Here is a 24,547-nt window from a genome sequence, read left to right as displayed (position 1 = left end):
GGGAGAGGCAGAATAAACGCGCCTTTCACGCCCGGCATCCCCACCAGTCCCACGGCTCCCGCGCTCCCGGCCTTGGTCGCTTCTTGCCCTGCTTGCAGGAGGCAAGGCATGCTGAAATAAAGAGAAACTTGTTCTGTGGCAGGAAAGGTCATTTCTTCTGGCCAGGCATTCCCATCCTGGGAAGGAGACAGGAAGCATATTGCATTAAAGGTAAACTGATAAAATATTTGTCTGCTGGAAGAAGGGGGAGGAATGTCAAAAACATGTCAGTATTCTTTAGAAAAAATTATTGTGGTGTCTTACTCCTTCTCTGACAACAGCTGTGGAGTATCATAAAGAAATGTTTTAGCCTTCAGTGATCTGTAGCCTCATGCAGGGCATTTTCTTTGCTGCAAGGATGCTCTTTGTCTGCCTGTGCATGCCTGTGTGTGTACACACCAGGGTGTGAATATGTGCTCTGCAGAGGAGGAAATGACTGAAAGTATTAGAAGTGAGTGGACATAGAGGGGATATTAGCAGAGTCTCGGGGAAATCTAATTTTTGTTTATTATTACTTTATTTGATGCAGCTGACCAATGAGAAAACAACTAAAAAAAAATCACTTCTTTGATGAAATGTAAAGTTTGTAACACAGATGTCTTACGGTTTGTGTACTTCTGTAGATTTGTCACATTCCATGTTAAAACTTGCTTTTCATGCTGCTACACAAGAGGACTGAAGAAGTAATTTATAGGTACAATTAAGAATGCCGTGTTTGGGGAATAAAGGGAGAGTATTTGCAACAAACACAAGCTTGACAATTGAGTGATTCAGTTTCACTGTGATTCCTGAAAGCAAGCTGAAGGCAGCAGCCAGAGTGTACTTTTACTCTTCAAATCTGATCATCAGTTAATATGTTTGCCTCACATCCTCAGGCTGGACTTAATTCATAGCCCAGATAGCCTGAAGACTTGAGCCAGGTTTGCAGAAGACATTAAAAACTCAGTGATGCAGCTGCAGTGCTCCAAGGGCACACATGTCCCAGCCCAGCCACAGCATCCCTACAGCTGGACTGATTAAAATGGTCAGAAGTGACAGCTCACCACAATCCTGCAGGAAAATGCTGTGCTGCAGGCTGGGTAAGAGGACCTGGAGCAAGGCAGCCTGCTCTGTGTGTGCTGCTTGGAGGCATGTGGTTAAATCAGGCAGGGGCTGCTCCTAAACTCTTTGACCTGAAGTCATGCTAAGACCTCCTGAGGTCTTGGTTTCAGCCAAGCTATATTCTTGGCCTCAAACAAGTGCCTAATAAAGAAGATCACTCCCATGAATAACTCTTACTTTGGACTTTTTAAAGAATCTGTCTTGTTTAGGGAAGTTTTGGTAGGGTGGAAGAACACCATTCCTTAAAAAGTGCAGAGAACAGTGATGTACAGATAATATTTTTTTAAAAATTGGCATGCAGAGGTTCTGCATATTTTAGCATTGCAGTTTATTGACATACATTCATGCATACCTGTAGAGTTTTAAGGTGACTGTAGAATGATCTGTGCTAGACCATGAAAATTCAAAAGGGAAACATCTATCATTAAAAAACAATAGGAAAAAGCATTTATTTAGCACAGGCTGAAATACAGATATGTTTGCATGCTGTGTTTGGCTTGATTTACTATAGGGAAGACTTAATGATATAAAGAATCATTGTCTGTAAGACACTGTGTGGGGTCTGCTGTTTTCTGGGGCCTCTCCCGTGAATGTTCATTTGGGTGTTCCAACACACTGACACTCTGTAATAAATCCACCAGGGCATTTTTAGAGGCCTCATACTCAATGCATTTTTTTAATATGGCTTCATTCCCTGTGAATACTAATGTGGATATATAGAGATGAGAAGCCTTCCAATGACAGACAGATGGGATGCCTTTAAGGCTGTGTCAGAGGCCTCTGAAAATATTGATTGCCAAGTGTGGTTCCTGAGAAAAGATGCTGAAACCTTTGGAATTGAACAGTTAACAGAGCGTGCATCAGATGTGGATTTTCAGTTGTAGGAAGGATAAGCCCTGACGTCAGTCCTTCCCTGTAGCAGCCATTAAATCTGATGGCTGGGTCTCAGTAGCTATGGAAAGATGCACATCTGTGTTCCTTTGTGCAAGCTGTAGTTGCAGAGAATATTGTTACCACTCACCACACATCTGGGAGTTTAGTTGTTAATTGCAGCCCCGAGATGTGTGAAAAGTCTCTGTTTTGGCCTGTGCGTCCAAAGAACGAGCTGGAGTTCTTCAGTTTTCGTTCTTAAAGTTGTTTATTATATCTTATCTATAAAATTTTTCTCCCTGCCCAGCCGAGGTCCACTCAGCAGGGCAGCCAGCGGCACTCTGACGGCCCTCGGGGCGGTGTTGTCTTTTTATACTTCAAACTATGTATACAATGTTTACAATTACTTTCCAATACCGATCACCTATGTTAGACATGAACTTCTATTCTAAACCAATCCCAAAGTGCCAGCATCACAGCAGAAGATGGAGGTAGAGAAGAAGAAGAAGAAGAAGGACTGGACATGCCCAAGCCCCTCCATCTTGTCCCCAAAACCCCCATTCTAAAAATCCCAAAATCTACCTTTTCACCCAGTGATAATTTTACTGGTACATTATTTAAACTTTTGTGACTGTCAGGTCCTCATACAAAGCTGGTAATTTGTTCCTCGGGTCATAATCAAATCCACAGGTGTTCTGGGCTGTGTGCCAGGGTCTCCGAGCCCCCCAGCAGGGGCCCCAGCAGCTCTGGACACCCAGAGGGATGTACTGAGTTCCAACACACACAGATTTCATCCTCAGCAGGAGAATGAGTTTTCATTCTTGGCAGGAGGCACAAGCACAAGTCGTTAACTTTGGGGAGTAAATGGAATTTGTCAAGGCCTTGTAAAATCACTCTTGCCTGTTGGCTTTTCTAGTGTTACACCACTGCCCTTTGCCTCCTCTGCCTCTTACTTGCAGCCTCTCTGTTCCTTGTAGAGCTGTCATCAGCCACCAACCTTTTTCAGGTATTGCCTGAAGCCCCTGCTGAGCAATTGATGGAAAAACAATATTGGTTAGGTTGAAGGAAAGTTGGCTTCATCTGGCATTTTTGTAAAAATTTGGAGAAATCCATTTTACAGGTGACTTGTGAATGTACAAACTCTACGCTACCACCTGTCTTCTCCTTCCTTTCACATCCAAGAGAGAGGCATTGATTTTAAGGCTAGATGACATCACTCTGGGCTGACCGCATGCATAATTCAAGTCCTCTGACATCCCTGTATAAAGTAATATTTCAGGATCAAGAAGAGTACCTGTGACAGAGACTGTCTTTTGAAAAGGAGAAGAAAACCTCTCCTTGATTAAGAAAGATCCCCATAGTCCAAGACAATTCTTTAGAAGTTGTTCTGGTATCGTTAACATCCATCTGATGTTTCCCCTTAGACTCTGAGCCCATTACACATCCAATTTAGGTTAAAAGTGCTTCAGGAGGGAGGCTGCTCCACTACCTGCACATGCATTGTCCATGCACAGAATTCAAATATCAGGAAGCAAAATATATATGTTTTGTAAGTGCAGTTGTTCTTGTCATAAACTCAGCCTCAGATCATTTGGGATAATTTGTTCCTGAAGTTGCCTTTACAGTAGGGGAAGGGAATAGGAAGATACATTTTCCAGCATATTTGCTATGCAGAAAATATGCTTAGATCTTTGATTAATATTCCTAGTTTGTATTTTTTATTTACATATAAGAGTTTAGTCCTCTGTAATGAGAGATTATTTTTAAATGAAAATATATTTAAGTGGAGATTGGAGTCAAATAGGAGAGAGACACCTTGGATGAAATAATAAGAGTTGGAATTTGCTCATAATGAAACCAAAATGAAGGTATTTTGTCAACCTTTGTTTTAATCTGTTTCTTTTTTTAGTCTTGCTAGGAGTTGCCTGGGAAATCAATCTGTGCCTTGTGCAGTGGGATCTCTCCATGGCTAGGGACACTGATTGATTGTTTCATATATTGAGACTGTAGGTTTGATGGGAATTCTATAGGAATGGTGACAGCAGTGGAAATTTGAGGGTTTTGGCTTCTTTACTAAAATACATACCTTACAACATGTGTTCCTTCTTATCAGATAAAAAGTCCTCTCTCCACTCTGTATTCGTCTCTTCTTTCTGCTATGTATTTCTCATCTCTTTTGTGTATTTCTCTCTTTCCTCTTCAAACATCTCAGTATGGATTGTTTTAAGTACAAAATAAAATTAGTAAGTCAAGGAAAATTAGTATTATGGAAAAGCTTTTCCGTGGACATATTTAGTGGCTTTGTAACAATTCAGTGATTTGGTTGTATTTGGTGCTTTTATTTTGAAGTGTAAAATAATTTTTCATGACATGGCCAACTCAAACCCCATGACAAAAATTTCAAATGAAACTATCAAGGGTAAAGTATTGGCTTTACTAAACCCAAGGACAACTATTATATTTAAATTAGCAGAACCACAACTTTTCTTATCCAAGTGTCTAAATTTTGCACAGCATATAGTCAGGCCCAGTCTCTGAAAATTGTGCTCCCATGATGGGTATAGTGTTCTTCAAAGTGTAACTGATCTGTCATTTTCTCTTAATTGAAAAAAACACCAAAACAACAAACAGCAGAAAGTTTCCTATCTGCTCCTGTCTCCTCCCTGCTGTCCAGCAAAGCATAGGAGTCATGGTCCCTGGAGGTTTTTAAAAGATGCATGGATTTGGCACTTAGAGACAGGGTTTAGTGGTGGACTTAACAGTGGAAGGTTTGCTGTTGGACACCATGGTCTTAAAGGTCTTTCTCTATTAAATGTTTCTATGATACAGTGATCTTACCATGACTAGTTAACAAGTGATTATCAACAACAGAAATTCAGAAAGAACTTCTTCACAGAAAGGGGAAATCATTGGAATGGACTCCCTATGGAGATGGTGGAGTCACCATCCCTGGGAGTGTTCAAGAAACAACTGGACATGGCACTGCATGGCACTGCTATGGTTTAGTTGACCACGTGGTGATTGGTCAGTGGTTGGACCTACTGACCTTGGAGGTCTTTTCCAGCCTAAATGATTCTATTTGATTACCAACATCAGTTATATTGCTGTCCCTACATCTACATTAATCAACTTAAAAATTACAAGTGTAAGTGATCATCTTTAAGAAGATATTTCTATTCCAGTTATAAGATAGTAAAAATAAACAGTCCAATACCATTGTGTGGCCTCCCCCAATCTGTCATAGAGTCATTACTGTGCCAGTGCCATTTCTGTAAGGTAAAATAAATCCTCAAAGGTTTGTCTGTGTGTTTACTCACTGCTGTATGGCTAAACCTTAACCTGGACTCACATGTGAGAGAGATTGGTGTCATCAGGGCATTACCCAGCTCAGGTCCTCCCCAATTCCAAATACCATTCAGGAATATGTACTACACTTGCAGATCATTTCAATAAATAATTATCAGCTAAAAGCATCTTTGGATTTCAGCCATTAGGTGGGAACGTTACCTAATAAAAAGACAGTCACTGTTCTTCACTTAGGAGCAGTACTTCAGACCTGTCATGCAGGATGTGAAAATGCGTTAAACCAGGACAAGGTCCTTCAAAGCAAAAATCACTGTGGTTCTCTTTAAAATAAAAAAGGAGTCTGATACAAAGATTTGTAATGGCAGATCTTGAGAGAGGAGGAGGCAAAAGAATTTTATGTTGGTTTTGGTAAGTGATTGAATTGATTATTCCTACTTGAAGAATTACATCATCAGAATTCCTCTCTCTGAAGCTGATAAAACTTTCAGATTAAAGTTGATACCTTGTCTGGCCCAGAAACTGAGTGATCTGACCAAAACCATGGCTGTTTTGCCTGCCAGGACATTTTTGATGGAAGGGAAAAAACATGCTGGAGATAGATGGCAGCATGTTATCTCCTCTGTGCCATCCTCTGTGGCAGGAGTTCCAGGGCAAAAGAGCAATTACGCCAGTGCCTCAAGGAGTGAGCTGGGACTCCGGAGGCCTCTCTACACTGACAAGTGCAGGCAGGCTCTTCTGCTTGGTTGATGGAGAGCCAGCATGGGTTCAGGAGCTGTGCAGTCCTACCAGCACAAGGAGAGCTGATGTGAGCTGGGTCAGGCCCCATGCTGTGATTTGGGATCAGAGACCAGCAGCCTTCCTTCCTGTCACTCACCACAGGCCCAGGAGAGCAGAGATGGGGATGAAATGCCCACATTTCCAGCTGAGCCATGTTTCTGTATTACAGTTTTGTGAGATCCAGGCATAGAGCGGGATTTAATCTTTCTGAAATAAATGGGATTCCTTAGGGCTCTTGTGATTAAAAATGCATGTGTGCATGGATACCTGCAGGGTGGGTGCCTAAATGGTCACAACAGGCAAAAAACCTTCCCTCAAAATTCCATAGCTTGCAGCCACCCACCCTTTGAAGTCACTGGCATCCAGGGACAGCTGGATGCAGCAGGGCTTCACAGGGGAAGATTAAAGATGTCACTATCTCTTACTCAGCAGCAGCACAGAGACAGTACAGAGAGTGCATTCTCCTGGAAACAAACTGAACTGTAAATCAGAGAGGAAATCCAACATCAGATGGGCAGAAGTATGGGCTTGTTCACAGGCAGGGCATTGGTGGAACTGGGAAGCACAGATACAAAGCAGAGCCAGCAAGAGCGGCCACAGAGCAGATCAAGAGGGGTGTAAGGTCATGTTTGATAAAGCCAGGAAGACAAGTGAGGTTTCTGCTCTAATAACCTGAGAATCATGCTCCAAGTTGCGATGCACTGTATGTTCTTAAGGCTCCCAAGGGCTTGTTTTTGACCTAAGGAGAGAGCAGTCACCTGCCCTCTGCTGCTGTGTTTTGTATTTTGACTGTTTGGGCAGACGTTTTGCATCCTGTGGGCCTGCCTCGGGCAGGCTGGCAGTGCTGCTGGAAACTGCAGCCCATGTGATCCCCACCTGCCTGAGAAGGCAGGCAGGGGAAAGCAGGTGGTTTGTTAATGCTGAAAATGCTTGGCACACTCCAGGCAATGTTCCCGCTCCTCTGCTTTGAAATGTGGGCTTCAAACTCTTCAAGCTCTCTGGGATGTGCCCCTTTTCCTTGCCCATGAAATTGCACACACTTTCTCCCATTTCAAATGACACCCACGTATTTTTACAGCACGTGCTCAGCAGGCAGGGGCTGTGTCTCTGCAGGTCTCTGAGGCTCCTGGCTGTGCTGGTGGGGAGCAGTGGAGGTGCACAGGGCTTGCCCTGCTGCCCAGCATTGCTGCAGCTCCTGGTGCTGTGGGGCAGAGGCACAGGGAGGGAAACCTTGCACAGACCTATTACAGATTCACCTGTCACTGTCTCAGGCCCTTTGCTCCTCAGAAGGCAGACCTGTTCTGCTGGTGAGCTTCCCTGCACAGGCTGAAACCCACTCTGGATCATGCCCACATTTTACCTGCTGTCATCGCTAAGATTTAAGATTTTTGAGATTTTGCATTTTCTAATCTTTGAGTAGGTGCAGCTTGTTTGTCCCATGGGTCTGGGTTTTTATTTTCTTCGTTTGTTCGTTCAGGGTTTTTTATGAGAGTATGTGTACATTCTGGATGTGAATAATAAAATAAGGCAATGAACACAAGTAAAATATTGCTCAGAAATAAGAAGCATAAAAACTAAGTATCCCAAATGACAGCAGTAAAGGAAAGAATGATTTGAATGAAATCAGGCCATGTCAGAAAAACAGGTATAAATGTACTACAGTCCCTCTCCACCTCCCTTCCTTGTTAAATCTGACATACAGACTTTCTATATGCTTCCAGGTTTATCCTAAAAGTATGCTGGAGGCAGTGAAAGAGAAAAAGGAGAAGGATTTCTTAGAGAGAAAATGTTTTTGTCCCTCTGTGGAAATGAAGCAGCCATGATCTGATAATGTTGCTGAACTAATCTGCTTCTCACTGTGCTTATCAGCAGAGCAGTAAGGTAAATTCTGCAGTGAGGGTAGCAAAGTACTGTCAGTCAGTGAAGGGAGGAGGATGGACGGACCAACAGACACCATTTCTTACCTGGCAGGCTCAGACAGAAGCTGAGAAAAATATCAGCAGTAGCCAAGCAGGAGAAAAAAAACCCAACAACTTTCTTTTAAGCTATTTTCTATGGAAAATATGAGCTCTAATATTTATTACTAAAATGGACCAAAGAAATAGTGCAACCAGTTGAGATGCAATGGCTGAAATGTGTCCCAAACCATGTGCCAAGGACAATGAGACTCACAGCTGACAACCAATAAATTTTTCCTAAAGAAAAGATGCTTGCTCTGGGTCTTGGGGCTGGTCCTCTCACTGTCAGGACATCTCTGGGGCAGTAGAAGAAATAGTATGAAACTCAAAATATTTTGGAAAGAACTGACTGATGATTTAAATATTCTTCCTTCTGTTTGGAAGGAAAACATGGCTCCTGCAGTTTTCTTGGAACAGGCTGCAGAAAATCATTTGGAGTGCCAAGTGCCTCTACCCTAAGGCAAGCAACCTGGACAATATGGCTGGGAGATTTATGGAAAGCTTATTAGCAGAAAGTAATAATTTTCTGGGTGTTAGGAACACTGTTCAGTGCTGCCATGTTCTTGATCAAATGGATCATTTTAGTGGATTGTTAAAATCTACACGTGCTTACTTGTACAAGATGAAGTGTCATCTCCTGCACTCCCTGGCCAATTTCCAACTTACCTATTTGCCTATTAAGTTATGATGACATTAAGCCTCATTATTTTGTCCTGAGTCTCATTATATTTGGTGGAGGGGTTTTCTTGGAAATCCAACTTTGGGAGTCCTGTGATTATATAAGCATTTAATCTACACTGTATTTAAGAACATTACTGTGTTGAAGCACTTAAAATCATGAATCCTAATAAAGAAAGTGGGAAGGAAACCAAGATCAATCTTTTTAGTGTGTTTTTTGTTGTGCTTGGAATTACTGAATATCCTTGAATAGCCATTACTGATACTATCTCTTACATTTTAATAAACAAACCACAGTTCTCTCAACAGCTACTGTGATGAGAGGCAAAATCAGAGGCATCTCTCCTATACAGAGATCTCTTTGTACAAAATTTTAGGCAAAATGTAGAATATTAACTATAATAATAATAATAGTAAAACACTTTAAAATTCAGGATGCTTTGAGCCAGAGATTATGCCCCCCCCAAAAAAAGCTACCAGAATTTCTTCAGTGAGCTCCTTGCCTTGCTCCTGCCTGTATATTCTTGAAGTCAGGTGTTGACGGTGGTCACAAGGGTGTTTGGGATGAAGGAAGAGACGAGATCCTTGACTCACGATCAGAAGGCTTGATTTATTATTTTATGATATATACATATACTATACTATACTATACTAAAAAGAAAAAGAAAGGAGAGTTTACCAGAGGCTGCTAAGCTAAGCTAGGAAAAGTAAAGAATGATAGCACACACGCTCTCTCAGACTGTGTCCGAGAGATCTCAGTTCTGGGTTGGCCATTAATTATAAACATGCAAGTTGGGCCAATCCAGGCAGACCCGTTGCATTCCACAGCAGCAGATAATCTATTGTTTGTGTCTTGTTGCTGAACTCTCAGCTTCAGCAGGAAAAATCCTGAGAGAGGATTTTTCATAAAAGAAATGTCTGTGACAGTCAGGTTCAGAGTGATTTCCACTGGATTGCTCCCAATTTTTTGCCTCAGGCTTGCAAGACTATAGTCCTCAGACTAACCTCATGCTGGGAAAGTAATGAACCCACCAGTTCTATCCTGCTATCCAGCTGCAGGCTTCCTTCCAATTCATGGTCTTTGTTATGCTCAGGGGCTTGATGGAGTTTACACCATGCTGAAAGGGGCTCTGCTCACTGCTCCTCATTCCAGGGCTGTCTGGGGAACAGCCCTGCTGACAGCATTAATTAACATCTTTCAATGAAATTTCAACATCAAGGGTCTACCACTGTCACCAGTGGTGATGAAAGTCATTTAACCAAATGACATCATTGGTGCCGACTTTCTTACCTAATGCCCTTGAGAATGCTGCCCAACCACGCCAGCAGAGAGCTTCCAGCACTGGTGTGCCAGTGGAGGCAAATCAAGCCCTAAAACAAGCCTTAAACCCCTCCATACACAGAATCACACAGAATCATTAGGATGGAAGAGACCTTCAAGATCATTGAGTCCAACCCATGCCTTAACACCTCAACTAAACCATGGCACCGAGTGCCACATCCAGTCTTTTTTTAAACACATCCAGAGATGTGTTTGGTGACTCCACCATCTTCCTGGATAACTCCAGATAACTCCAGTACTTCATCACTCTTTCCATAAAACACTTTTCCTAATATCCAACCTGTATTTCCCTTGGTGCAGCTTAAGGCTGTGTCCTCTTGTTCTGTCAGCTGCTGCCTGGAGAAAGAGACCAACTCCCACCTGACTACAGCCACCTTTCAGGGAGCTGTACAGAGTGATAAGGTCACCCCTGAGTCTCCTTTTCTCCAGGCTAAACACCCCCAGCTCCCTCAGTGGTTCCTCACAGGGTTTGTGTTCCAAGCCCCTCACCAGCCTCGTTGCCTCCTCTGCATGCACTCAAGTGTCTCAGTGTCCTTCCCAAACTGAGGGGCCAGAACTGGACACAGCACTCAGGTTGTGGCCTCACCAGTGCCCAGTACAGGGGGAGAATGACCTCCCTGCTCCTGCTGGCCACACTGTTCTAGGCCAGGATGCCCTTGGCCTTCTTGGCCACCAGGGCACACTGCTGGCTCATGTTCAGCAGCTGTCAACCAGCACCCCCAGGTCCCTTTCTGCCTGGGCACTGTCCAGCCACACTCTCCCCATATAACACTGCAGGGGGTTATTGTGGCCAAAATGCGCTTGGATTTATTAAACTTCATCTTATTGGACTCTGCCCATCCATCCAATCATTCCAGGTTTCTCTGCAGAGCCCTCCCACCTTCCAACAGATCAACACATGATCCCAGCTTATGCCGTCTGCAAATTTACAATGAAAAACTCAATCCCCTCATCCATGTCATCAATAAAAATATTGAACAGAACTGGTCCCAGCACAGAACCCTGAGGGACACCGCTGGTGACAGGCCCCAGCTGGATGTTGCACCATTCAGCACCACTCTCTGTTCCCGGCCATGCAGCCAGTTCCTAACCCAGCACAGAGTGCTCCTGTCCAAGCCACAGGCTGCCAGCTTTCCAGGAGAGTGCTGTGGGAGACAGTGCCAAAGGCCTTGCTGAAGTCCAAACAGACAACATCCACAGCCTTTCCTGCATTCCCCAGGCAGGTCACTTGGTCATAAAAGGAGACCAAGCTGGTCAAACACAATCTGCCCCTCTTACACCCACGCTGGCTGGGTCTGATACCCTGGCCATCCTGTAAGTTCTGTGTGATGACACTCAATATAAACTGTTCCATAACCTTCCCAGGTACTGAGGTCAGGCTAACTGGCCTATAATTACCAGGATCCTCCTTCCCACCCTTTTTGTGAATGGGTGTCACATTGGCCAGCTTCCAGTCATCTGAAATCTCACCAGTGAGCCAAGACAGTTGGTAAATGATGGAGAGTGGCTTCACAAGCTCATCTACCATCTCCCTCATCACCCTGGGATGGATCCCATCTGGTCCCATGGATTTATGAACATCCAGCAGCTCAGCAGTTCTCTGACTGCCTCCTCCTGGATAACAGGGGAACCATTCTGCCCCCTGACACCATCTGCCAACCCAGGAGGACAGTTGTCCTGAGGACAAGCCATCTTCCCACTGAAGACTGAGGCAAAGAAGGCATTAAGCACTTCCGCCTTCTCCTCACCTGAAGTTACTAAGTTCCCTCCCATCCAGTGGAGAACTGAGGTTGGTCTTACCTTTCCTTTTGCCATTAATATATTTGTAAAAACATTTTTTATTATCCTTTACAAAAGTTGCCAAATGAAGTTCCAACCAAGCTTTGGCCTCTCTAATTTTTCCTACATGCCCTAGCAACCCTCTTAAATATTTCCTGAGACATCTTCTCCTCCTTCCAAAGATGATACATCCTCTTTTTATTTCTATGTTCCTTCAAATCCTCATTGTCCATCCAGGCTGGATGTTTGCTCCATTTACTCATCTTTCAGCACACAGGGACAGTCTGTTCTTGTGCCCTCAAGATCTCTGTTTTAAAGCACACTCACCTTCCTGAACTCCTTTGCTTTTAAGGGCCACTTCCCAAGGAACTCTCTGAATAAGTCTCCTAAATAGGCCAAAGTCTGCCCTCCAGAAGTCCAATGTAAGACTCTTATTGATCTTCCTCCTGATTTCACCAAGTATCAAGAACTCCAACCATCACATCTCCCACCAGCCCATCTCTATTTGCAAACAGAAGGTCTAACATAGTCCTTCCTTTGGTGGGCTCACTCACCAGCTGTGACAAAAAGTTGTCATCCACACAGTCTAAGAAGCTCCTGGACTGCCTCTTTTCGGCTGTATTAAGTTCCCAGCAGATGTCTGGCAGGTTAAAGTCACCTACAAGAAGAACAAGGACTGTTGATCCTGGTGATGCTGAAGAAAGGGAGGTTTTAAAGAGAGCAGTGTCCCTGCTGACAGAGAGATCCCAGGAAAACACTGCAGTATTCCAGCTGTACACACAGCAACTGTAGTTTTTCATGGTAAATAACAGAAAGGGGTACCGCAGACATGTCAATAAAGTTGGATATTCACTCGGGGGTAAATACTTGGAACAACAATGCAGTAGTTGCAAGCTCAGCAGAAAAATACATGTCTTACTACAATACTTGGGCAACACTGCCTTAAGTCCTTATAACAGCCTGGAAAGAAATAGAGATTGCTGCTGGGAAAACATCAGTCACCTTTCACCCCACCTTTGAAAAGAAGTGCTGTTATGCTTTTTTTTTTACTTTATGTCAAAAACTTCTGTCCCCTGAACTGAGAAAGTGACCTCTTCTTGAAGACACTGCACTCACTTTAAACCTGAGGGTTATAGTCTTCTGTCAATCACTTCTTCCATTACTAGAACAATGAATTTCTACAATAACCTTGTACTTGAGTCAATCCTTTCTTTGGGTTTCACAAGATTGCATTTTATCCCAGCAGTTTCTTGAGTCATCATGGTGTATCTAGTATCCAGAAGAGGTTCTGTGCTTTGTATTTCCTTGGCTGAGAGGCACAAAGCACCTGAAGTTCTGCAGAGCCCCAGCTCCCACACAAGGCTTGTTACAAACCAACCAGCTGAACAAAACACCCTTTGCCATTACCAGTATAGCAGTAAACCATGAATATTCATGAATTATTGCCCTGGTTTTATAAATTAACTCCATCACAGCTTTTCCATGTAGTCTTGCATATGTGCTCTTCACTTCTGTCCCTTCTAGCTATATTCTGCGAATAGCTTCTGCAAATAGCTATCCCAAAGCTCTGGTGGTTTTAGCAAATGGGCTGTCAGTGTTAACCTGATGAAAGAGTGCATTGATTCAGGAGAAGGAGCCTTTGCTCCAGCACATGGTGTTGTCTGCTGACACTTGAACTATGGGGCTACAGGGAAAAAAACACTCGAAAACAGGGACAGAAAAGACAAACCAGTTCTGGTTCACATTTGCATGGGAGCTGAGCTGGGACCCCAGCCTCCTGTGGAGGTGTTTCCATCACAGGGATCAGGAGGGTGCTGCTCCCTCCTGCTCTCTCTCTCTGTGGGAAGATGTGGCTCCTGCAGAGAGCAAGGGGCCCTTTGTGTGGAGCTGTTGTTTGACACTGCCACTTGAACTGGGGTAATAGAATCATAGAATGGTTTAGGTTGGGAGTGACATTAAAGATGATCTCATTCCAACCCCTCCCCACCATGAGCAGGGACACCTCCCAAAGACCAGGCTGCTCAGACAGCCCCATCCAACCTGGCCTTGAACACTTCCAGGGATGGGGCATCCAGAACTTCTCTGGGCAAGCAGTTCTGGGGTCTCACCATCCTCACAGTAAAGAATTTCTTCCTGATATCTAAATGAAGCCTTTTTTGGTTTGAAGCCCTTATCCCTTGTCCTATCACTTCATGATCTTGCAACAAGTCCTTACAAAAAGGATGAGCAGAGATGCCTGAACTTTAGCTCAGAGGTGCTGGGGGGTGAAGGGCAGCAAGGGAAAAGCTTTGAGTGCAAACTCAAATGATTTTTTTCAGAAGAGGAAAGATGTGTGGGGAAAACAGGAGCGATTTCCTGAAGCAGCATTCAGGCTGGGGCTTGGACACTGCTGAGGGACCAACCCAGTCTGGTGCTTCTTCTGCACTTTACAGTGAATGGCAAAGCCAGCCATGGGGTCTGGTCCCACTCCCAAGATCTGCTGTGCCTGTCTGTGTTCCACAGCTCATCACAGGGAGTTGCCACTGCACAGCTCCCCCACCATGCACTCATGGCTATGTGTATATATACACATACATATTCAATGTACATATTTATATCCAACTGCAATATACAGAGTATGCACTCTGTGTGTGTGTGTGTGTGTGTGTATTCACTGCAACTGATTTGGAACCGATCCCTCTATCACAGAGCCAAGGGCCCAGCACCTGCCAGATTTCTCACAAGTAGTTTACAGAGGGGGCCTGGCTCTCCCTTGCTCTCTGCTGGCACAGCTTCAGCAGGAGGTGAGATGCTCATTATGGTCTCCTGAGTGCTGTGGGTCTCTGCTGTGAGGGAAGAGAGAGGTTTGTGTCTTAGCATGGGTAAGGAATTCATTAGGAATTCATCTGGGGTGTTTCTGGCATCTGCAGGGGAAGGAACTGATAGAAGATTAATTCACCAAGGGAAGGTTGAAGTCCAAATTAGGAAAAGGCAAGAGTAAGTTTAGGCACCATTACAGTCATGGAACTGCTGAGCAAGGGCTCTTAGTTTGTTAGTTTGGCTTTTGGTCCCTGAGTTCTTACAATAAGAACTCTCCATATGTAGAAAAAAAAATCCAAATTATATTTTAAAGCTAATCAGCTAAAATGCATTGTGATTTTCTGTGGGTTTGGGCGGTGAGAAGAAGGGAGACAGAGAAAACCCTAAACTAAGTGACCTTTGGTTGATTCTGTTTAGTTTTTCACCAGGACAGTCTCTCCATTTCCATGCACTGTTACAAGGATCTGACACACTGGGTTTATATCGAGAGCAATGTGAAATGACAGCCATTTAAATTTTTTTTTAACTCCCCTGTCAGAAAAGCCCGCATAAACCGCTGAAAGCTCTTTACCAGCCTCACGGGATCGATTATGTGTAACTGCAATAAAAATGTGCCTCTGGGAAGCGGCCGAGCAGCGGGTGGGTGCCTGAGCAGCGGGTGGTGCCCGGTGCTGCCCCGCTCCGGGGCGCGGATCCCCGCGCGATCCCCGCGCGATCCCCGCGCTATCCCCGCGCGATCCCCCGCGCGATCCCCCGCGGGATCCCCGCGCGCCCCCCGCGATCCCCCGCGCCGCCGCCGCCCCGGCCCGCCGCCCCGCCCCGCCCGGCCCGGCCCGGCCCGGCCCGGCCCTTCCTCCGCTCCACTCCCCCGTCCCGCGCTCCGCCTCCATCCTCTCCGTCTCCTCCCGCACAGGTGCGGCTCCTCTCCTGTCCTGTGCTCTCCTCGCCGCGATGCCGCCGCCGTGTCCCCGCGGGGCCCTGCCCGGGGCCTCCCTCCTCCTCCTCTTCCTCCTCCTGCCGCTGCTCTGCGCGGCGCCCGGTGAGTGAGCGCGGCGTGCGGGACACGGGGACAGCGGAACCCGGCCCGGCCTGGGGAGCGGGAACAGCCTTCCCCTAGCATCCCGCGGGGGTGAGAGCCTTCGGACGCTCCAAGCCCTGTGCGAGCCGGGCATCTTTTTAAAAAGGTGCTTCTTTGCCGGCGACTGATTGCAGAACGGCCGAGGGCTTGCAGGTCTCCTGTTGCGCTCCGGTCTGGGGATCAGCAGGATGACTGCTTCGATGTGCTTTGGGGCAGGATGCCAGGCACAATTTTGGAGCACTCTGATAGTTAGCACAGCCCTCACCCAGTGACTAGGGGCTTCCAGCATTATCATGCTGCTCTGGGTGCTGGTACTGGCACCAGCTGCAGTTTTCTGATGAAAAATAGAATCATTTACTTGGTGAAGAAGGCCATTATGGGGTTTCCCTTGCCAGGAGAGCTGGGGAGAAGATGCTGGAGCATCAGAAGCTTCCCTGCAGGGTATATTACATTCAAATGTGGAAAGGGGAGCAAAGAGAGAAAGTTTCTGCTTTGCCTCTTGAACTGCAGCTATGACAAAAATACTTCTGGCAATTTTTGAGAAATAAACTTCTGTTGTTGTTATTTCCTTCTCAGTAAATGTATGTGTTTTATTTTTATTTGTCCAGATGTTTCAAGGGGAAATAAGCTTAAACTGATGCTTCAGAAACGAGAAGGTAAGTAAAGAGACAGCAAAGTGCTTTCCCTTGTTTCTCCTCCGAGTCAGCTGCTGTCAGTCAAAGCTGTCGATGAGCTGTCCCTGTACCTCCAGCTCCAGGAGAGCAGATGGAGCAGGAGGCTATAAGCAGAGGGCCACACCAGAACCTCCTGTTCAAGCAGAGCCCTGCCTGTGTGCCAGGTTGGGATGTTGGGCTGGAGGCTCTGCTTGCCACAGCTCCCTCTGAAATCCGGGGTTCCCAGCCTCAGGCATGCTGCCTTCTGCTCTGCACAGAGCACAGCACCGACCTTTTCCAGGGTATGCATGGCAGACGTGGCATTTATCTATTTGGGGCAGTCACAAACTTTTCCAAGGAATGCATGGAAATACTGCTGGCTCAGGCACAGGGAAGAATATGTGCAAACCTGGCTTGCAAGTGATGCCTTGACTTGTTCTTTTTGTCTTCTTGGCCCCACGTGTGCTTCCTTTTTGGAAGACTGCTCTCTTACGGGAGAGATGATGGCCAAAGGCCCAGCAGTCAGAAGCATGGAATGGCTCTCTGGTTGAGGGAAGGTGGTGGAAACGATGCCAGCTGGGAACAAGCTGCACCACAGCAGATGAAACATCCCAGAAGTTTTGGCCATCTCCCCTCAGCCTGCTCTATGGCTGAAGCAAAGAATTTATACCCCCGCAGAGGGGACTTCTACTTCCTGCCAGGCTTTCTAATTTTGTTCTGGGTTTTTTTTTCTGGCATCACTCCACACCTCTTGCCAGAACTAAATATATATCCCACCCACCTCTGTTTTCCTTGTGTGTGGGTTCCTTGTGTTACCATTCTGCAGGGCTTGTGTGAAGATAGGAGTGACCCTCCTGCACCACAGCAGTGGCCATTTGTTGGTTCAGGTCCCCTGGGGAGGGCTCTTGGGGCATGCAGACAACATGGCTTAGATCAGGAAGAACTGCAAAATTGATCATGGAGGGAATGTGCAGCCTCTTTAATTCCAGCCTTGCTCCCTTTTCTGGTTGGTTTCTAAAGCGAGCAGGCCAAGGACTTAGTACTGCTTCCCTTGCTGGCAGTGTCCCTTGTGTGAGGGCTCATTCATGGGACATTGCTTAGCTGTCCCTCCCAGCAATAACACCCAGTTCAAGCTCATGGTGAGTTATCAGTTTCCAGCTCATCACTGCAGGACAGCCTACTGCTTCCCACTTACTGCAACAACTCTTCTATCACTTTTATCTTCAGAATCTCCTTTTTTCTGTAGTCCTTTGCCTTCCTCTGTGAGTCTGCCCAGCTCCTGCTTCAGTGGTTTTCTTCACATCTCCACTTGACTTCCCTGTCTACCCTAGTCTCTTCCCTCACATCCTCCAAAAATCCCATGCACACCCATGCTCCTGATTTCTCCCTCATTGAAATGAACCATCTGAAGGTAAGACTTCTCCTACTCCTACACATTTCTGGTTTCACAGCTAGATAGTTACTATGTTTTATAATATCCATGTCTGGCCAGGGGCTGGCCAGTCACAGAATCATAGAACTGTCAGATCAGAAAAGATCCCTAAGTCCAACCATTTACCCAGCAGAGTGACACTCACCATTAAGCCGTGTCCCCAAAAAACCATGTGTCTTTTGAACACTTCCAGGGATGGCAATTCCCACCACTTCCCTAGGCAGTTTGTTCCAAAGCTTGACCACTCCTTAATCAAAGGACTTTTTCCAAACATCCAAGCTAAACCTTCTGTGGCACAACTTGAGACCATTTCTTCTCATCCTGCTTAGTCCTCTCATCCATGTCTTTGGGAGCTGCATCAATTCCTCCAGCAGCCACAGCACGCTGCTCTCAGGTATGGAGCAAGCCAGATGGCACATCTGGGTCTGGCAGGTTGATGGCATTTCCATGCATCCCTCACGTAGGATGCTATGAAAACCTGATGGGCTTTTATTTTCAGACATACAGGACATTTAAACACTCATCTAAACATTAATGTTTTACACATCAGATTCAAAAATCTATCTTTTAAAGTGTTTTTCCCTTCACTCTAATATGTTAGCAGTGTTTCTCTAGCTTCCTTAGTCATTCTAACTTCACCTCTCTTCTTCAATCCAATTTCTGCAACTGTAGCACTTAGGGCCAGTCTGCTCTCCTGAAAGCACAAGAGCATAGTGTATATGCTCATTGAATTTGGGTGGTTTTATTTAAATTCCTCAGTTAGCTGCTGTACTTTAGCTCAGAAATGCTTTTCAAGAATCCAGGAGAATGAGGATAGCAGAGAAATCCTATTACACTGGTGATTCCTGGGTTTATTACTGTTACTCTGCTACAGGCATTGCACTGGCAAGCACAAAGGTAATGGCATGATGTGAGAATCATTTTCTTACTTGCTGCAAGCAGTACACTTCAGGCTGACCAAAAATTTCCTGGCCTGCCTTTTGTGGGGGGATTAATTTCAGCCTCTGCTGCTGCTGAGAAGCCGGAGGTGTCAGTGAAAGAAACGGCAGCCAAGGAGTTCCTGAGCAGCCTGAGACGGCAGCGGCGCCAGCTGTGGGACAGGAGCCAGCCCGACGTGCAGCAGTGGTACCAGCAGTTCCTGTACCTGGGCTTCGATGAGCAGGTCAGTGACAGAAATGGAGAGGGCTTATAAAAAAAGAGGGAGAATAGGCAGGCACAGAACAAGGAGGATTTGGTTTAAATGAAAAAAAAAAAAGAGATTTACATTAGATATTAGGAATAAATTCTTTACTGTGAGGGTGGTGAGGCACTAGAACAAGTTGCTCAGAGAAGTGGTTGATGCCCCATTCCTCTAAGTGTTGAAGGCCAGATTTGATGGGATGTTGAGCAACCTGGTCTAGTAGAAGGTGTCCCTGCCCAGAATTCTTCTTTAAAGTGGCAAATGTCACACAGAAATATAACCTCTGTTACGTGATAGAGATCCTTGCATTATTTTATTAGTAGAAAAAAAATACATTAATGTTTTGCATGGAGTTCCTGCCTGCTATCAAACTTAAGCTTAATAAATTCCAACTGGACATGTGAACAAAGTTTGCTTTGTGGAATAGGTGGCCAGACTGAAAGCAATCAGTTGTATTTGAGGAAAGTCATTTCCTGTCATCCTCAACCTGATCAGCTTTTAAACGTGCTGAGAAATCCACACCAAGCTGGCTGTGACTGGCACTTCTCAGTGAATGGCACTGGCACTATGCACCCAATGCACACTCGTGCCTCCACAGCGTGGGCAGCTCCTGACCATCATGAACACTGGCAGCTGTGCCTCCACTCTATATGTGAAAGGAAAACCTTTGGATAATATTCAGTCAGCCTCCCTTCAAATGAGAAGGACACATTAAAAAAAAAAAAAAGCTTTATTTATAAAAACACTGGAGTGGAATCAAACTCTGCACAAAGCTCTACTAAATAGATGCTGGAATAGGGCAAAAAAAGTGTGTTTGGTTGCAGTCCCACATGTAGAATAATTTCTGCTTTTAATAAGAGGTAAAAATAGTTATAGATGTTGAATTCTTGGCTTCTGTCAGCTGTATGAATATGTTTAATGAGATTGCATTGGCAGAGGGAAGCTGGAGTACATTTTAAAGCTTTATGCTAGGTGGATTGCTTGGAAGATGAATGCACTAATTTTCAAAGCTGCAACAATTAGAAAAATAATCCTTTGCTTGAGCTGAAATAATGAAGGGTACTTTTTTCTAAATTCTCCTGGATATTACGTGGATAAAAGTCACTTCTCAACAGCATGGCTACATCCCTCTTCACTAATAGAAATAGGAAAAATGGGAAAAGTGGTTTTATACACCGGAAGCTGAAGACTGGGGGAAAATACCAAAAGGAACAAGGACAAACCATACGGATAAAGGGAATTCTCCTCTGAGTTCCTGTATGCATTTCAAAAACATATGAGGCCTATTGTGGGATACAATGAATCCACTTAGTAGGTTTTCTTGAGTATTAAGACACAGTCTTAACAATGAAATAACTGTTTGTTCCAGCAAAGGACTTGGTCCATACTTATCCATTGTGTATTCGCAAAACTTTTTTTTTCTCCCAAATCTCAGCCAAAATACTTCCAAAGAGTCATTCAGATGGAAGGGCTTTGACTTAGCAAGTATTTGATATCCTTGCACACTATTTTCCCTCTGCTGTTGTGAGCAGAATTGAAGTGCTTATTGCATTTCCATAGCTGGAAGGCTGCATTGTACCTCTGTTTTTACCCGGGCAAGGTGGGAGAGAGAGAGATCAGACAGAAAGCAAAAGGCTGTTGCGCCCCAGTCAGGGATATTGCAACTAAAGGCACATGGCAAGGGAGAATTAAACCTTTAGATTTTTAACTGTAAAATATTGACATAATTTTATAGTCCACCACTGACAAGGTAATTGAAATATTAAAGGTACTTAGTGCATATTTCAGATGAAGGTGCTCTTAATTTAACTCTGCAGTGGGCAGGGGGTGTGGGGCTGGGTCCAGGGTGGGGCTGGGCAAGACAACTTCTGCACACAGGACCCTGACAATCCAATAGGTACAAGTCACAAGACCCCTTAGATCTAAAGATTTCATTTATGACATACGTGCAAAGGATCTGAATTTCTGAAAGAGGCTCTTGCACCACTTCAGTTTCATCTCATCACTGTAGTTTCAGGCTAGAAAGCAAATGCTCTCTTTTTTTTTTTCCTGGCAGAAATTTGAAGATGACATCTCCTACTGGACAAACTTGGGGCGTGCTCGCAATGAGTACTACGGTGGGTACTACCAGCACCACTACGATGAAGATGCTCCCATTGGCCCACGGAACCCACACGCCTTCAGGCACGGTGCAGGCGTCAACTACGACGATTACTAATGCCATGAACCCTACTGCAGCCTGCAGGGCTGCACTGGGCGAGGCTGAGCCCTCCCTCAGTCAGGATGACCCTGCTTTTTCTTCTGTTCATGTCAAACAGAAAGAGTAAAGGAACTGCCAGACTTTGATGAAAGCAACGTGATTTTTTAAACTATCATTACTTAGTAGTACACTATATATAAAAAGTGTTATAGAAATAAAGCTTTTTTTATAATCAGGTTGCCATTATTTAGTAGACTTCATAACAGCAAGTTTAATTCCAACTGTATTATTACAGATTCCTTTTTAAAGGGCTTTTTCTCTTGCTGTCCTACAATCAATTGCAAAATTACATTATATCATCTACTTTGGCATATAGAATACATAATATTAGCCAGTACGTTTAAGATATGCCTTCCCATTCACATTTCTATTAACAAATAAATCCAATTATTCTTGGGAGAAAAGAAAAAAAAGGTTTCCTGTCAATTGAAGTGCTGCTTTGTTGCCTCCTCTGCCATTTCCATACCCACAGTGTGCAGCCCTCCAAGCCCGACATGGCACTGCTGCAGATTCTGTTGGGTCAAGGACACAGATATTCACAAAAGCTGAATTCAGTGCAGATGAGCTTGCCTACCTACAAAGCCTATGAAAGGATCCTCCAGGGAACAGGCTCAAGGCAGGAACTTGACTTCAGCAGTAATTGCTGAGGCAGAGCATGCAACCTGAGCAGCCCCAGCCCCTCCCAGGCACGATAACCCAAAGGTTATCTTTGCTGAATACTCCCCTTTGTGTCCATTCCACTTAGCGTCAAGCTTTCAGCCTAGCTCAAAATAGGGAATAAAACAACAAAGTAAGCTATTTAAAATTAAGTTAGTGTCAGACAGCATCCAACACAGTCCCCTGACATCATAATTTCCTACTGCAAAATTCCCTCTACCCCAATTCAGGCTGAAACATGCACATTAAGCTGAGCATCAAAATATATCAGAGACCAGGCATCTGTTAGTGAAACACAGTGGATTAAAGGGGGGTTGTTGGTGGCATCATATGTGTTAAGAATCCCAAAACACAACCAATTTTTGTATCACAGCAACATCGGCCTGGGAGGGAGATTTCAGCTGTCAGGGCCTTCAGGAGGAGCTGGGCAAAGGAAAGCACTGCTGGCACTTGACAAATGGACTGGGAAGGGGCAGGTGAGGAAGGCTGGCTTCTCTGACTTCTGGAACTGAAGAATCAGGATAAAGAGAGATTAAATGTGTTCTACCAACTGTAGCAGTCAGAGAAGACAGCATGGATGCTTTAGCTGTCTCTCATTAAAGCTTACAAGAAATTTCCAAAGCATGGATGATGGCAACACCATTCTTTACACTTCACTACTTTCTTAACTCTGAGTGTATTTCCTAATCTTTTGCTTAAAGCCCTTGTTGTGTGAGGGACTGGTGTCTAGGAGATGCAGCCCAGCACTATACAGCTCCCTGCAGGAACACTTCCCAGGAGACAGCTCTTTGCTGAGGGAGCCAAACTGAACATGTTGGTCACTTCTCTGCACACGCAGATCCACACTGGCCTAACATGCTTCCCTAGGCTTAATCTCAGCAGAATCCTTAAGCCAGTTTAACTGGTTTAAACTGGTGTGTTTCCAGAATCCTTGCCAGTTTAACTCGTTTAAACTGGTGTGTTTCCTTGGTAGAAGAGCCTTTATTCCAAATAGGGAATAATCACATTCTGAGTCAAGCACAGACTTTTTTGCACAGTTGGAAAACACCTATTCCTAGAAGAATACTTTCATTTTGTATATTATCCAAAAAGTGCACTGAATTTGGCAATGTTTGAACCATGCTGGTAATTTCCATCATTTCCCAGAATTTACAATTGGGAATTCAGACCAGCTGAATAAGGAAGAATAAAAAAAGTGCTGTAAATAAAGACCATCCCTCCCTAGGCCTTTGTAAGCTCTGTCCATTCCTGCAGGCTGACTCAGTCTAGCAGCTTTCTGTGCCTTGCAGGCTCACAACCAAATCTATGGTCTCTGTCTTCTGAATTTTCTAAGAGAAAAAAAATATTTTTTGCATTATATTGTGTTGCAGGGTTAAGGAGTGGGAGAGAGTTAACTTCCGACATAACAACACATATGATAACATGGTTTAGATTTGTGACTAAACCAGTGTAGGCAGAACACAAACGTTTTTACTTTGGGTGAACAGTGCCTGCACAGCCTGTTTTCCACTCTGTCCCCCAGCAGGCAGGCTAGGAGTGGGGGAGAGACTGGGAGGGTACTTGGGTGAGAGAGCTGACCCAAACTGTACAATTCCAAATGATGTAATTGCTCAACACTAAAAGCTGGGAAGAAGAAGAAGAGGGTAGGGGCTTTGACTTCTATAGAAGCCATTTCTCAGAGACTGGGTGAGCACCAGGCTTGCTTGGGAGAGATGGTGAGTGGCCTTTGCATCATTTGGGTTTTCTTCTTCTTTACTTCAGTCATTAAACTGCTCTTACCTCAGCCCTCCAGAGTACCCATCTGATTGTCTAATTCTGCCACTGGGGCAGGAGGAGAGAGTGGCTGTGAAGGCACTTTGCTGCTGGCTGGGGTCACTCACCACAAGGCAATAGCTCTGTGAGGTGAGGGCACCCTCCTTGCAGTGCAGCAGTTGCAATGATAGATAGCAAGCAAGGATGAGCAATCAGGCTTGGGCAAAAGGAGGAAGATTACTGGGGAAAAAAATTTCATCAGACATGCATGGAGTGCTTCAAAGTTTAATTTCCTTTGACTATTTCTGTCCCAAAACATAGACAGAACTGTGCACCTCCTCTCAGCATTCTGCTGTGCAGACAGCACAGAGCACTTCACATCAGCATCACCCTCAGCCATCCCAGCACTGACATAATGTAACCTCTCCAACAAGACAGAAGAACAGCAGTTGTTCATTGTGGCTCTTTTCAGAGCAGGAACAGCTTGGCCGTGCTCCAGTGCTTCATGTTTCAAAGCCTGATGCTGCAACATCCCCATGTCAGCCAGGCAGGTCCATCAGACTCACAGGGCAGTGCTGCCTCCTTTGCTGGTAACACCTGCCAGCAAACCATTCTGCCAAAGAATGGAAGTATTATGGCTGCGTGCCCTTCTTTTTTTTTTTTTTGGAGGAGGACATCACTCCCTTTAAGTTCCTACTTGTGACACAAACATGTTGGGGATGGGAGATGGAGCACTTCTATCCCAGGACTGTTTCCCAGGTGGAAGATGTAGCCCTCCTTGCTTAGAACAGCTTTCTCTGCAATGGGGTGGACAGAGCCCAGATTGCCGTGCGTGGCTTTGACAGCACTTAAGGCCACTGTTCCCTGTGACTTGGTGCTTTGGACC

The 24,547-nt window shown here is 45.0% G+C and overlaps 1 protein-coding gene across 1 annotated transcript; it reads left to right on the top strand.

The window, feature by feature from the left end:
• On the top strand, window positions 1-23,115 carry ECRG4 (ECRG4 augurin precursor). The gene is made up of 5 exons (XM_030959003.1): window positions 1-210; window positions 15,563-15,688; window positions 16,336-16,383; window positions 18,814-18,974; window positions 21,049-23,115. Exons 2-5 carry the CDS (start codon window positions 15,601-15,603, stop codon window positions 21,208-21,210), a joined length of 459 nt encoding a protein of 152 aa, XP_030814863.1. The 5' UTR covers window positions 1-210; window positions 15,563-15,600; the 3' UTR covers window positions 21,211-23,115.
• Window positions 23,116-24,547: the final 1,432 nt, after the last annotated feature.

The sequence above is a fragment of the Camarhynchus parvulus genome, chromosome 1 (assembly GCF_901933205.1).
Source record: "Camarhynchus parvulus chromosome 1, STF_HiC, whole genome shotgun sequence".
Taxonomy (NCBI): domain Eukaryota; kingdom Metazoa; phylum Chordata; class Aves; order Passeriformes; family Thraupidae; genus Camarhynchus; species Camarhynchus parvulus.
This window is presented reverse-complemented; position numbering and strand designations above follow the sequence as displayed.

Coding starts and splice junctions, on each gene's coding strand:
- ECRG4 (XM_030959003.1), top strand. CDS start 15,601: ATGCCGCCGCCGTGTCCCCGCGGGGCCCTGCCCGGGGCCTCCCTCCTC. Junction 16,384..18,813: donor GATGCTTCAGAAACGAGAAG/GTAAGTAAAGAG, acceptor GATTAATTTCAG/CCTCTGCTGCTGCTGAGAAG. Junction 18,975..21,048: donor ACCTGGGCTTCGATGAGCAG/GTCAGTGACAGA, acceptor TTTTCCTGGCAG/AAATTTGAAGATGACATCTC.